The following is a 15,465-nucleotide window of genomic DNA, read 5'->3' on the forward strand; positions in this document are numbered from 1 at the left end:
CCCTCCTTTACCATTAAATTACCATAAAGTACTTTCTCTTTCTTTTTCTCCTATATAAGCATCACTTCCTACCTCCACCGACTTCCCTCTCTGTCTCTCTGTCTCTGTCTCTCTTTATCTCTCTCTCTCCATCTGTGTATCTCTCCTCGCCGCCGCAAAAAATGGGGAAACCCTACGCCTCTCGCTCGCCGGCGGAGGACGCGACGGCATTGCGCCATGCCTGACCTCTCATCATCCTCCTCGTCCTCGTCCTCGTCCTCGTTTCCTTCTTATACCTCGTTTCTCCTCCTTTTCTATTTGGGTTCTCTCTTCTTTTAGAAGAGGGAGGGGATGAACAGCTCGATGGCGGCGGGGGCGGGGGGAGGTTTCCGGTCGCCTTTCACGGCGGCGCAGTGGGTGGAGTTGGAGCACCAAGCGCTGATCTTTAAGTACCTCATCGCCGGAGTCCCCATTCCGCCGGATCTCCTTGTCCCGATCAGGAGGAGTTTTGAGGCTGTTCCTGCTCGATACTATCACCACCCCGCCCGTAAGAGATTTCGTCCCTTTTCTGTTCTTTTATTGTTGGGTTACTATGGATTGGGATTTATTTTACTCTATTGGTGGTAAAATCTAGTTTTGTTGGTGATAAAAGTTTGTTTTTCGCTTTTATCTGTAGGTTGCTATGATAAAATTTTCCTTTTAAGGTCCTTTTTTTATTATGGGGTTTTCCTCAGATTTGTGTGATGTGATAAGGTGGAGAAAGTGATTTTTTTGGTCTTGTGTGCTATTTCTTTCGTCGTTTCGGTCGAGTTGTCGCTGTTCTTGTGGATTTGCTTGAGGCCTTCGAGGCTTCATCTGACTCTAGGCAAGTGCTTCAAACGATGAGATTCTTTTATGTTTCTTTTACTGTAGTAAATTTGGTTTCTTGGAGATTTCTTCTGTTATTTGTTCAGCTTTTCAGAGATCTTGATAGAAACCTTTTTTTTCTGGCTTCTCCGGTTCACTCAGAGCTGGAAAGGCCTGATTTTATGATCTTCTCTACCGATCGTCACTCGTTATTAATTTTTTTGGCTTGATTCAGAAGAAATTACATTAGAAGTTCGGTTTTTGTTTGCTCCCTTGGATGCTAATATGAGTAGTTTTTGTTAGTGGGCTACTATACCTACTATGGGAAAAAGCTGGATCCAGAACCAGGACGGTGCCGTCGGACCGACGGGAAGAAATGGCGGTGCTCCAAGGAAGCATACCCTGACTCGAAGTATTGTGAGCGCCACATGCATCGTGGTCGAAACCGTTCAAGAAAGCCTGTGGAATCGCAAGCCCTCTCCCAGTCGCAGTCGTCCTCGTCGACTGTGACATCTCTCACTCCCTCCGGGAGCAGCACAAGTGGGAGCGGCAACGGCAGCTTCCAGACCATCTCCCTGCCATCCATTGCAGCTGGTAATAACCCTCAGGGTCTGTCCCTAGGCAGGGCCAGCTCCTCTCAGCTTCAGATCAACACTAGCTCCTACGGAAACAAGTATTTTCTTCTTTCTTGTTAGCTTATTTAGTATACACTAAGGAGTTTGCCCTTATAAGTATGAATATTTATCTTGGTTGGGATGTGATTGTGCAACATGGATGTTATTGTGCTTGACAGACGTGATCATATATAAATTCTCATTATCAGTCATTCCTAGAGTTGCATTGTGATTGCCCTTTTTAGGTTTTGACTATGAAAGCAATTGATAACTGTTGCATGATTATTTGCCATTGCGTAAGCGGTAGGCCATATTGGACCACAATATACTTTTTCTAGATATGAGAATCTTAAGGCTAATAATTATTGGTTGATTTTTTCCCCTTTTTACGAGAATCTTCTAGACTGCATATACTTGCAATTCATCAAAATAATGATTGTGTTTTCTGTGGGCTGAACCTTCTCTTGGTTGTTATTTGGGTTTTCAACATTGTGGTCTTCTGATACAATCTTAATAGTACAACTCAGATCAGCTCATATTTGTACATAACTATCATAGTTATGTGCCTCTGCATGCTAGGATGTAACTCCATCTTTATCCAACTGTTGGTTAGGATGAATGATAATTCATTAACTCTATCACACACCTGAAAATATCATCTTCAGAATCTAGGAAATGATATCATCTTTTGGGTATCTTCGATCAGTAATACATCATACGTGCCCTTCTTTGCATATTATAACAACTGGAAATTAAGGCAACCCTTTTGGTCTTGACTAGATCATATTATACTAAAGTTTATTGAACAAACTCATATCTTACTATGCTAGTAGATTGAACTTTGTGCCTACCTATATAGAGTTACCTGCAAAGAGTAGGATCATGAATCATAGAAATTTTTCAGTACTCTTTCTTATGTTCTTATGCTGTGTTTGAAGAGATTTTTTTTTTTTAAAAAAAATTCCAATTGATGCAGGTAGTGTTAAATGTTATGGTTTATTTGTGAGTTTGCCTTTTGACATGTTCCACTCCACATGAGGTTGAAATTTCTTCCTTACAAAAGCACTGGATGATCTCCTTTGTTTTCTTGATATGAAAGCGATTCTTTTCCACAAAATATGATGATTTTTTTTCCCATTCTCTTTGTAGTATTTTATGATTTTATCACGCTATTAGTTTTAAGTAAGACTAATTTGTGGATGCCCTGTACGAATGAATCTTGTCCTTCTTTTTGTGTTTCTGCCTTCCTCATAGTTTGTGCTGTTTCTACTTTTGGCTAGCCAAACGGTTAAAAAACAATATTCTTGATTGCATTTCCAAATGCCAAGTTATCATTCTAATTGTTTAATGGTCATAAATCGAGGGTTCTAGGTTCTGTTTGAATTAAGCTTTCTTTCATACTTTACTTGATCATTAAGCTTCATATCACCATCAATCACTATTGTCTTACAACATCTCTTTTCATTCATATATTCTTCCATTTAGTTTAAATCAGCTGTGCTTTCTGGGCCTTGGACTATTAAGGTTGTTCTCAACCAGCCAACTGACTCAAGTACTGGTGGCCTACTTCTTATTTTGTTTAAATGCAGTAACATGTCAGTTTCCTTTCTCTTCGGTTTCGTGAGAGGTATAGCATCACTTTTACCCAATTATTTGCTTGTATCTATAATAGATATCATTGTTACTCTAAGCTTGCTTTGTCTGCTGACAAAGTATTTTTAATTCTATGTCCAAGCGGTGTTGTTCTCTTCACACTTCTTTTCATCTGGTTTATCTAGCATTAATGCTGTTTTTAATAGTTAGAAGCTTGTGTTCTCTGATATCACTCGACTTTTTTGTTTTATAATACCTTTCGTCATATACCTCGTGAATTTTAGAAGACAACTAGACAACAATCAATGCTTTGTTGATGGGGAACTGGATAGCGACAATTAAAAAGTTTGTGTCCCTGAGATGAGGATGTTAAGAATGGATGAGTGATGTTAAGAATTGACGATTGTGTTACTAAAACAGGTAAGATTAAGGAATTAATTTATTAAAACATCATGAAATATCAAATAGAATTTAAGGTAGTACATTTAGAGTATAAATATTGTGAGAATAGATTAAGATGGTTTGAACATGTCCAAGGACAGCACAAATGCACCAGTACAAAATAGTGATTTCATTCAAAAAGAATGTTCCGGCAGGGGGACCAAAACTAACAGGAGAATTAGTAAGAAGAAGCTGAAAGTGCTTGATTTGACACAAATTGTTAAACTAAAATACTAAATAGAGATGAACGGAGGAGATCAGGAGAATGATCCATACGCTAACCCCAAGTAGATTGTAATCAAAGGTTTTGGTTGTTGTTCTTGTCTTATTAACTATTTAAACATATATACTCTCTTAAAACAACAAAGTAAAGCATTTGATCCTAGTTTTCTAAGAATATTGTGTATTAATTTTAATTAGCATTTTTCTTTATCTAATTGATTTTTTCCATCTATGTACTGTATTGTCTTGATCATGCAGGTATCTACATGGGGTTAAAGCTGCAGTGGATGAGCACAGTTTCTTGTCTGAAGCTTCTGGAAGTGCAAGGACCTTTGGCCTGGACTCTCCAGTGGACAGCTCCTGGCGCTTGATGCCTTCATGTGTATCCTCATTTCAATCGTCTAAAGCCAGTGAACCTACTTTACAGAGTGCCTACCCTCACCTCCAGCCAATGCAAGATCTTGGGCAAGTAACTATCAGCTCGCTATCAGGAGAGCAGCAGCAACATTCCTTTTTCGGGAGTGAATATGGTTCTTTGGAGCCTGTAAAGAACAAAAACCAAGCTCTTCGACCTTTCTTCGACGAGTGGCCTCAAGCGAGAGATTCATGGTCAGATATAGAAGAGGACAGATCAAACCGGACATCGTTCTCCACCACCCAGCTGTCAATTTCCATTCCGATGGCCTCATCCGACCTCACCACATCTTCCAGGTCTCCCAATGCCCCCACATCCCCCCTAACCTGTCCTTTGCTTGATTGACGCAAGATCGCCGAACTGGATCTCCACACTTGTTCAGATGCGGCTAGAGTGCTTGTTGTTCAGAGAAAGTCCCCAGTTTGTTTTGATGAAGGGTGTTTGACTGAACTACTTCTGTATGCTACTTTCATTTTGTTGTACTAAGACTTCCTTAAGACTGCATGGAACAAGTTTTCAGTCCAGATGTTTGGAGAAATAAGGAAAAAGCCTGCCTGCAGGCTTGTTTAGTGAAGAGATCATCCAGTGGTTTCAGAGCTGCTAAGCTGCTCAAAATGGTGGGCTTGAATGATTTCAATATCTATTGCCAAATGTATCATGGTTCAGGGACTATCTCTGATATCTAGCATCTTTACGAGGACCTGTGAAAAATCTACTAGTATGTTCATGTTGAAACAGCTCCAGTTTCCTAATGATGTCATACAGTCACAGGATGGAAGAAGTTCAAAAAATAAGCTTTTGTTAGATGTGGAGATAAAAACATCTGCAAGCTCGTTGTGTTTGTTTGAAGTGGCGAATAACTATCTGGACTTCAGCCAAATGTTATACTCTCATCTGCTCTTGTGAACTATAGAATCTTATGAACTATTTATTAGCATCTTTTTAACCATTGATTGTGCTTTAGGATTCCAAAATATTGATCACAATCCACTAAATAGACCGATCATACCACTGATAGAATACTTAATGAAATCGGACCCAGAACCTTTATTATGAGTTAGGAAGACCCAAAAAATGGGCCCATCTGTAAATAAGTAAATGGAAGTGGGTTAGTTTGCAAAAAAAAAAAAAAAAAAAAAAAAAAAGAAACCAAGAAAACCTTTATACATCTCATCGAACGGTCAGGGTTAATTTCTCTCCAAAAGACGTGGTTAGACAGGCTTGCACGGAAACCGAGTAACTGGCTAAACCGGAACACTGACCGGTACAACCGGTATCCCCTTCGGGGAGCGACCAGCGAGGACTAAATAAAGGAAAAGAGAGGAGAAGGGAAACGAGAGACGTCCCCCCGTGCGTGTTTACCACACGATTCGTCTCAGCTCTCTCTGCCTTCGCCGCTGCGAGAAGAACAGGAAACAAGCAAGAAAGGAGCAAATTCTGTGCAGTTTTCTCGCTTCTCGAGGTATTCTGATGGCTTCCTTTAATTTCTACCCGTTAATTTCGATTAGATCGTTCTATTTTCGTCCTTTCTGATGAGATCCACTTCCTTGAATTGTGAATCGTGATTAATATCATTGCCGTTTCTGGAGTTGTTTTGAATTTATGATGGTTTTCTTTTCTTATTGATTGGATTTTGAGATCTCGTTGGTAGTGGTTGATATGTTGGGTTGTTCTAGGGTTTCTTGAGATCTATAGTTGACTTTTAGAACTTGATAAGACATTGGTGTCTTTCTATCTCCATGGTTTGCTCAATTGTTGCATAATTGTTGGAGGACTTTTTGATATCAAATTTGGGAAAGGAAGAAAGAAATCTAACACCTTTCTCTCGTACATGCACAAGAGAAGAAATCTGAAGCCTTGAAGAAATTTTATTAGTTACACAAGTTTGTTCTACTTAGATTTCCTTTGGGATATTCTATCTATGTCGCATTTACTTTATCTGATCTTCTGTTATCCTTTTTAGTTTTCAGATTAGACGATCTCCAACTCTCCGTTCATTGTCTCATCGCTCCTGTCTCAAGAAATATTATATACCTGCTTTACTTTAATTGATGTTAGTTGCTAAATAGTGTCTCGGTGGTTTAGGTACTTAGATTATCTTCTGTTGATGCTGGAATGTGTTTCCTATTCGATTCCTAATACTATAAAGATTTCTCAGAACCTGTGAGTCAGTTGCCGTGACATCTGATTATACTTCTCAGTTCTCACAAATTTCCTTGTATCGTGCTTGGTGATTTATGACACTGCAACTTAGTTAAGTTATTTCTTGGGAGACACATTGTCTGTTTATCTAAGTTCCCATTTTCCCCTTATTGTTGTTAAACTTGCAATCTTACGACAGACTTTTGTTAGAATTTTTGTTATCTGACTGACCATTGAAAATAATTAGTTATGGTGAAACTTGTGTGAGAAGTTCTTATTTACTATTTGATTATCTGTTTGCAGTTTGCAATCTTTATTTATGTTTGTTTGACTCATCGGGTTTCTTCCAGGATGGATCTTTTCTTCAGCGGGTTTTCCTGTGAATCACCAGCAACTGAGAAATCATTGAGCCATCCTGATATTCAGAGATGCCCATTCTTGAGAAACATCAATGAACCTACGAGCTTTGCTTTCTCTTCAGCTTTTCCTGCAGCTGTAAGAATCTAAGATCATCCTCTATATTCCAAGGGAACTCTAATATAAAGGAGTTGATAGTTACTTTTGTTGTAATATTTGGTACTATGTTTTAGGTTAAAGGAGCAAAGGGTCCAATATTTGAAGATGGTCCTAATTTTGACACAGCATTCAGGCTTTTCCATGGACGAGATGGTGTTGTTCCGCTCTCAGGAAAATCATATATGCGTGATGAGAATGTGGTGTCATATATGCGTGATGAGAATGTGGTATGTGAGCCAGCACCAGCACCACAATTTAACCCTTTAGCAGCTAAAGCAGCAACTATTAGTCTCTCAGCTTTTGGGTTTGGAGGACCATTTGGCTTTAATTTTTTCTCCGATAAGTGGAAGAATCAGAAGAAGAAATCCTCCAAGCAAGACCATTCTTCACAGGTTAGTCCTCTGATCAAACATTTTCCTTAATCATTCACAGATTAGAAGGTTCTTGATAACCATGTCTATTAATTAGTTCTAATAGAGCAGCTAATACGTCCTATTCTTGTCATCAGTATATTAGAATATATTTCTTCTCAGCTAAAGGTTTATTTTGTTCAACCCTTTTTAAGTTTCATGGAAATGCATACCCTGGAGGACCAGGAGAACAATTTCTGGATATTTTTAGTTGTTCTGATTATTAATTTATTATCAAGGATTAGAAAGGCAGTTGAAGGATGAAGCAATTTTTTCATCAATTGATCTCTTATATATTCATTTTGTTTCTTTTTTTCCCGGGATGCAGAAAGGAGGTAATTCATCACATGAGGCATCGAGCAACGATTGGTTGGAAACTGGGCAGTGCCCCATTGCTAAGTCCTACAGAGCAGTGAGCGGTGTCCTACCCCTTGTCGCAAAGGCCCTACAACCACCACCTGGGATGAAACTGAAGTGCCCACCAGCTATAGTTGCTGCACGGGCAGCCCTAGCCCGGACAGCTCTAGTTAAGACTCTCCGTCCCCAGCCTCTGCCTTCAAAAATGCTAGCCATAGCCTTGCTTGGAATGGCAGCTAATGTTCCCCTTGGAGTATGGAGGGAGCACACCGAGAAATTCTCCCCGCAGTGGTTTGCAGCTGTCCATGCTGCTGTTCCACTCATTGCCATGCTGAGGAAGTCTGTGTTGATGCCAAAGACTGCGATGGCGTTCACCATAGCAGCCTCAATCTTAGGTCAGACAATTGGATCAAGAGCTGAGCGGTTCCGCTTGAAGGCTGCAGCTGCATCTAAGGAATCTGTTGGTCCTACAACAAAGGCAGCTTTCTATCCAAATAAGGATGGACATTGTGGCGAGGTTGAGGGAAAAGTCTGGGATCCACTTCTTCTTAAGGGAGCAGGTGCAAACCCTTCCTCTGTTTCTGCACCCAGTGCAAGTGTGTGTTTCTGATAGTATTCACTATTTAGACTGTCTTATAAGTATTACTATCCATGTTGTGGAAGAGGACCGCTTGCTTGTTCTCAATGTATGTGTGACTAGTCCTTCTCAAAACACTTTGTTCCACTGTTTGGGGAGGTGAGAAGTTAAATAAAAATCAATCAATTGGTATTATTGATCTATTATGCTTTGACTAGAATCGGTGTTGTTAATTCCTTCTTTTCTGGTATAATTGGAAGCTTGTGTTTTTTATGAGATGGGGCCAAGTCAAAAGATGCTGTCTTGCTGTCTTGGCTGCACTATTGTAGTAGGTCGGTTGTGTTTGTTCTTGAATTAATTGTGAAATTGATGGAGATGTTGAAATGGCATGAAGTGTGCCTTCGATGGTCCTCTATTGCTTGCTTCATTGGGGAGACTGGGTTTTATTAATAAAAAAAAGAAAGAAAATAACAGCTATACTTTACCAGGGTATCAATTTATGCTGGTGTGGCAGGTATGACCTTTTGAGTCCCTTGGGTGGTTTTGTTGAACAAACCCTCGTCAGGTTACCTGCCACAGAGAAGAAAACTTGTTTCTTCTTTTGTCTTGTTTCATGTCCTTGGAATTTGGAATTTGTTTCATCTACACTTGTATAAGTTGCCTCGCCTAAGTTGTTAATCAAGCAATACAGATAGGAGCATTAGATTGTCCGTTTGTCCTGCAAGTAATTTGTGAGTAAAATTGTGCAATTATTGGATCACTTCTCTATCCAGAAAACAACAGGAAGATGCCAAGCAAAGAATGAGACTTTTGGTTGATTTGAAAGTTGACACGCATTTTTCTGAAAGGCCTTTGAATACAAGCTGCGTACATATTCCAACCTAACAGTCATTCTATGCATAAGCAAGTTGGATAATATAATAGTAGCATGTATGTGTTGAACTAGTGTTCCAGGATCATCTGGAATTTTATCAATAAATGTCAACTTTAAGTGCCCAACTCTGGGTTATTGATCAATCTTGTTCTGCTGGTAATTGAGTTGCGTCATCATCATTCAAAGCATTATAAAGTTCAAACATACTGTCTAAACTATCCATCTCAATGATAATCTAGTTTGAATATTGAGAAATCATCCTTTTTATAAGAAATATATTGCGCGTCGTATTTTTTATCAGTCTGCAAGCAATATTATTATAAGGAATCAGTGAAGTAGATCATCAGCTGCCTGTTTCAGACATAATCCTCTCAATCTCTTCTAACAGGCGTTCCTTTTCGTCAGTCAACTCTTCGTTTTGCTCTTGAAGCTCTTCTATTTGTTTGGTCTGCTCTGAATCTTTCCTGAAATAGCATATGAGTAAGCATATAATCTAATTCTCAAAAGATATGAATTATGACCCTAAAGATTTCTAGATGCATAAATAACTTTCAACCACTAAACTAATGCAAAGAAATTTGGCCTACACTATTCATAATGCAAGTATTTGTAACATCCTTCATGAGAGCAGTCAATTTAGTTTTTTGAAGTCTCCTTTCTTTCCATCTAATGTCAAGAACACCTATACGACTTCACAATGTGGCAGATTGATGAACATATAATGCATAGTAGTACAAATGAACTTACCTATTCATAAAAGACAAGGTAAGCTTGAGCGAGCGCACTTCCTTCTCAAGATTTTCGCAGCGTTTGAGAACTGCTTGCATGTCAGATGGTAATGACGGTGTCAAGTTTCTTTCTTTTGCTTCTGCCATTCTGTATCAAAAATAAAAGCAATCAAAATTAACTTTAAATTCAAGATCTTCACTAGTTTGTCCATTTGCTAATATTCATTATCCATTCTTGAAGCAATGGACAAACAATTGAAGACTGCATTCCCTCTTGACTGAGTCAGTTTCCTTTAGATTGACAGTAAAGTCGTGGAACTTTTGCTCTGTTATCTTTTTTACCATGCACAAGCAAACAAACAAAAAAGATGTACAAGAAAGCAAACTTTAAATAGTAAAATAATTAGCGCCGTAAGAACAGCTATATCACAACTAGAATAACAAGCTTTTATTTCAGAATCAACCAAATCTAACAGCATATATTATGGCTAATAGAATTAGAATAAAGTTACAGACATATAGGGTTCCAAGGTAAAGATAGCACGTACTTGCGTGAGCGTTCGACCCTGCGTTTTTTTGTTGGATCCCCTATATCCACTGCGAAACTTTCACTAATTAGAACTTGCAATATGAAATAGTACAAAGTTAAGTAAGACATTAGTAAAGAACGTAAAAGTGAACCAAAAATTATCTCAACCATTTCAGCAAAACAGACCTGGAACCAAAAACTAGATGGAATTAATTCTAAAACAGAGACTGATTAATTTGAATTTGTATGTAGATAACTATGTACTATATTATATGCTACTTAGGGAAAGAATATCATAAGTTTCTGTTCACAGAGTAGCAAATCAAGAGCATGTACTTTGGTAGAATTACCTGAACATCCTGATGAAATAGATCCCACCCGAGCAAGATTTCCTTTCTGTCAGGATAGGAGTTGTTAGTAGTGATTGACAAGAACTGCTAGAGACCACAATGTTCTTGATAATATCCACATTAGTATTTTCACAAATCAACTTCAAATTAAGGCTCACCTTCCTGTCATATGTTAGACTGTCTTTAGATACCTTTTCCCCGTATTCTGATTCATGAAAAGAATAAAGGAAAAGTAAGTCAATGGTGTTTCTTATATTAGGCCTAAAGTAGAACCATCCTCTAGTTGAGAAGTGCACAAAAATTTCAATTGAATAAAATTGAGGAAGCTTAGAAAAATGAGTCACAACATTACATCCTATGATCCATCATAAATTAGAAACTAACAAAGGACATCCAGGAGGATAAACTGAAATAAAGGAAATCATGGCAAGAAGATAACGTATCAGTGATATGGAAACTGGCATCTACAAAGAAGTACAGTAAGAACCATTCATCGGGAACCCCAACATGCATTGTTCTGTACACGTAACAATATGCTGCTGACTGCCTAGTGCTTCTTATGTTCACTTGAAAATTGATTTAATCTCAATGTCAAACAATCAGCGGATTCATTAGATTATATAATCTGGTGACAGAGAAACGAACCTCTGGTTTTTGACCCATAGTCTGAAGTTCCATTGCCAGCATATTTCTTGGCACTTTCGCAAATAGATATAGCTTGTCCGGACTCAGCAGGGTCGCCACATACTTCAAAACTAGCTGAAAGTGCTGGTGCAGCAGTACATGATCCACTTTGTGAAGGTTGTATAATGCCCGTGAGTATATGATTTGGTTGAGTAACAACGCTTTCTGTGTATTGTTCCACAGACCTTTCAACTTTTGGCAAGCTCATGGAGTTTTGCACCTGGACAAAAGACATTAACTGGAAGGTATCCGATGCTCCGAGAGTGCTACAGTCAGGATCTTGATCAGAACTCATATTGGGTTGAATTTGTTTAGCAGTATAAAAGCCGAAAGAACTGCTTTGAGAGGCTTCCTTGTCAGCACGGCTACCAAGTTTTTTTTGTTCCAGTGTGCCCTTAAGCATGGTCACCACAGAAGAAACTTTATCTACAGTTGCTATTGGAGTGTCAAAAGGAGACGTTGATGAATTGGAAGGAGATATGAATGCTTGCATTTGATTGCACATGTCATCCATTGAGTTGTCACACGGGTTACTGGTGCTTGGAAATTCTTGATTCATTCCATTGGTTACTTGTTCTTGGTTGTTATTCGGATTTTCTGCAGGTGCTGGGATCTGAATACCTTGCATTGCAGCATACCTCCTCCTGCGTATAGTTTCTCAGTTTTTCTTAGAAGAATATATATATAGGAAATGACTGATATATATTAGAGTAGAATCAGGTCCTTCAGCAGTTCAACCATTTGCCTAAAGCCAAAATAAGTTATTGAAAATAACAACCAATCGGAAGCTTGTGTTGAAGATGACAATGCTGATTATACATAAGGATTCCTTGTCGATATGACAATTTTACACCAAAGCATATGTCTTGCTTGTCTATTAATAACAGTCGAAGAAAGCTTTGTAGAAGGGATCTCATCAGGAGAAAAGGTGATCAACAATGAAAATAAGTATCAAATTCTTTCTCCTTGGATCCAATCTATGTAATTTTCCTAGTAGAATAGAAATGACATGTATCTAATAGTAAAGTACAGTAGACCAACAGAAACTTGTCTACTTCATCATAAACATAAAATCAGATCTTTTCAGGTTGCACAGTAAATTTTTAAATTCCAAAATCATAGTTTCAGGATAAGAGCCCTACCTTAGTTCAGATGATCGACTCCTAGTCATTGGTTGAGAACTGTGAAACCATGTCTGCAAAAAGTGAAAAAGAAAAATATGTTACAGTAAAAGAGGTTGTCTTTTATAAAGTTATGATAGCGTTAGTGTCCAAATGGCAGAGAATAATTTTGACCTTTGCTAAAAATAACTCACTAGCTTGCAGTCCTTTTTCTGCAGCACTCCTGATCACGTGAGATAACCAATCAGTTAGCACACTTAGGCTATTGAAACTCAACAACCTTAATATAAGTCTGAATGTTTGGAAAGAAGCCTCCTCATCTGAAGTATAAATAATGAATGTTTCTTATCATATATGTAATCTGTGTTGAATTAAGGATGCCAGAAATATTTCCAAATTCAGAACATATTCATGTCTAACATCTTGATAACAGCATATCAAATAGAGTATTACATTTTTCAATCAAACCCATATCTTGAAGCATCGAAGCTCTTAGATTCAGATTATCTCTAGTTCTGAAAGTAGTGTTCGCTTGAAGAGACTTTTCTGGAACTATCATCAGTATATGCTTTACAGTTTTCACCCATTGGTGAAATCTAAAGTCATATAGCAGATTATTATAGTGGCTTTCTATATGTCCTGTACAACTTAAGTAGGCCTGACCATCACTCGTCTAATTGGAATAAAAATATTGCAAGACTTGCACAAGTTTGCTCTACTAAGACTACCTAAAGTTATTGTTGGTACTTCAAAGCCAACACTTGCGAAAGGTACCTGAGAGAATGCTGGTCAAGGTCAATTAAATAATCATCAGAAGTGCCAAAATTTTGCTCATGCAAGTTGTCATCATTATTTTTCTTCTGAGCAGACCCATTTTGCTGGCCTGAAGGAGCTGGAAGTTCTTTCGACAACCTGAAAATTGAAGAGAAGCTACTGTTGAAAGTAATATGATAATATTAGAAGAATATGATCATGTATATAGCTTTTGCATCCAAGGAAAATTCAAAACAACTTTTGCAGTGATTTTGTTATATACTCAAATAGACAGGCCATTTCCATATAATCTTAAATTGTCCTAATTATAGGCTTATGTCCTTCATTTTCAGTTTCAATAGTGAGCTCCATTCCTTAGGGCTCACTAAAACCGGTTGCTTTTTCTTTTTTCCATGATGTATAAGCATTTGTGTGGTAATGTGGTATTAGCAGTAATTGTTTAGTGCATAGAAAGAAGTAGCTATTTCTTCCTTTTTTCCATTATATACACTTCTTTTCTTTTTGCTGTTTAGAAAAGGTCAGTAATATCCTTCTCAAACTACTATCCATGATAAGTCTCTTAACTAATCAAGAAATTGAAATGAACTATCATTATCTGGAATAAATCCGTATGCAGGTGAAAGATATGGATATGTTATATATGCTACTAAATTACCTCCGAGATGCTTGCCGAGTATGAATAGTATTGAATCCTGGAATCTGTAAGATGTGAAAATTGGCAAGCTTCAGAAGAATAAACTAAATATCCGATACGTCAACAGGGAATAATCATCAAGTATTTATCTAGAAACTCTGAATTGCATTCATTTGTTGAACATTAAAGCAATTGATTGCACCAAACAAGAGTTCCCAATGTTCAGCGGCAAAATTTACATACAAATAAGTACAATAACTAAACATAAAAGCAAGAAGTTCTATAAGTTCTTGCCTCAGCATTCATAAGCCAGCTATTAAACAAATTCTCGCTGTCTTCCCGGAACGGCTGCGAGAAATTCTTGAAGCCCAACATATCCAAACTCGGTGTCGAGAACAAGACCGGGTTATCGATCACCGAATTCAAAAGAATCCCCTCAGTAGAATTCCTTAGCAGGTCTGAGAGTCCCCTTCCCTCTATCTCCATGAATCCCTTTCCTGTGTCACCACTCTGTGACATCTGATCTTGTGAAGAGCTAATCACTGACCTCTTCTCACTGAAATCATCAATCATACTCTCCTATCACCCACTCTTCTACAAGCCCTCATCAATACCATAACAATAACAAATTGGACTATCCAAACAACCCAAATGAATCCCTATTCACAAAGATGCTTACAAGCTCCACAGAATTAATCTCTCGAATTCCATGAAGAGTATAAATAACAAAACTTCTATCAGTAAACCAACAACCCCAAATAAGAAAACACCCAAGATTTGCCTCAGATGCAGCAGCAAGAAGACCTGAATAGAAGATTGCAAATATACAAGACAGTGAAACATAACCAAAAAATCTGGTGGAGTGCAGACTAATATTTTCTGCTGAACTAGTCATCCGTCAACAATGTGAACAACCCAACCGGATTATTAAACTCAACGAGAGTAAACTATGAACAAATTAAAGGTATCTTAGCATAGGTTTAGACCAAGATTCCACGGATAGGCTTTGTCTCATTCCTAAAAGATTAGAGGAGAATCTAAAAGAAACGAAGTATGACGTTTGAAGTAGGGTCACTAATTTTATAAAATAGTATGCACCAATTTACTTTTTTCACCCTAATTAAATTTAGGCTGGTATAGAAAATTAATCTGATATCGAAGTGCAAACATACTCTCTAATTCTAAATATTTTATAGATCCAACATTCAGGTAGCAGTGATATCTAGTGGAACTATGGAAGGCCTGCCTAATTATCTTAGGCCATGATTAATAGATGAAGATATTTAATTATCATGAAGGTTTTTTTTTTTTTGTGGTAGTTTATTCTTTTCTTCAAATAAAAAATAAAAAAAATCCTCGTTTATTCTTCCCGTGAACTCGGCCTTTGACCAAGGGAATGTAAATTTATTTAAGGACATGATCATATAAACAATCTGGCACTTTATGCAGGCTTACAAACATATATATATATATATATATATATGTATGACAGTAACCTTACAGAGCCAACTGCTATATCCAAGCATTATTCTAACAGGCTATATGCACATAGATATATTTTGTAAAATTTAGGATTAATTATATGTAAATAAATTTTTACTTATTTTCAAATAGACCATTTTATTTATATTTTATAATAATTTGACTCTCAATAACTAA

At 37.6% G+C, this 15,465-nt stretch overlaps 3 protein-coding genes across 3 annotated transcripts; 2 read left to right on the forward strand and 1 right to left on the reverse strand.

Moving 5' to 3' along the window:
* Positions 1-82: 82 nt before the first annotated feature.
* On the forward strand, positions 83-4,845 carry LOC140771451 (growth-regulating factor 5-like). The gene is made up of 3 exons (XM_073113016.1): positions 83-526; positions 1,129-1,498; positions 3,954-4,845. Exons 1-3 carry the CDS (start codon positions 331-333, stop codon positions 4,453-4,455), a joined length of 1,068 nt encoding a protein of 355 aa, XP_072969117.1. The 5' UTR covers positions 83-330; the 3' UTR covers positions 4,456-4,845.
* Positions 4,846-5,417: 572 nt separating this feature from the next.
* LOC140771402 (uncharacterized) lies at positions 5,418-8,313 on the forward strand. The gene is made up of 4 exons (XM_073112928.1): positions 5,418-5,572; positions 6,603-6,747; positions 6,843-7,160; positions 7,507-8,313. The coding sequence occupies exons 2-4, from the start codon at positions 6,604-6,606 to the stop codon at positions 8,143-8,145; spliced, it is 1,101 nt and encodes a 366-aa protein (XP_072969029.1). The 5' UTR covers positions 5,418-5,572; position 6,603; the 3' UTR covers positions 8,146-8,313.
* Positions 8,314-9,190: 877 nt separating this feature from the next.
* LOC140769455 (protein CYCLOPS-like) lies at positions 9,191-14,836 on the reverse strand. Its single transcript, XM_073110137.1, has 11 exons — positions 14,101-14,836; positions 13,828-13,871; positions 13,173-13,310; positions 12,573-12,621; positions 12,420-12,472; positions 11,239-11,921; positions 10,752-10,798; positions 10,594-10,639; positions 10,263-10,311; positions 9,734-9,862; positions 9,191-9,450 (listed from the first exon to the last, which is right to left on the reverse strand). Exons 1-11 carry the CDS (start codon positions 14,377-14,379, stop codon positions 9,330-9,332), a joined length of 1,638 nt encoding a protein of 545 aa, XP_072966238.1. The 5' UTR covers positions 14,380-14,836; the 3' UTR covers positions 9,191-9,329.
* Positions 14,837-15,465: the final 629 nt, after the last annotated feature.

The sequence above is a fragment of the Typha angustifolia genome, chromosome 11 (assembly GCF_048772165.1).
Source record: "Typha angustifolia cultivar Huaian chromosome 11, ASM4877216v1, whole genome shotgun sequence".
Taxonomy (NCBI): Eukaryota; Viridiplantae; Streptophyta; class Magnoliopsida; order Poales; family Typhaceae; genus Typha; species Typha angustifolia.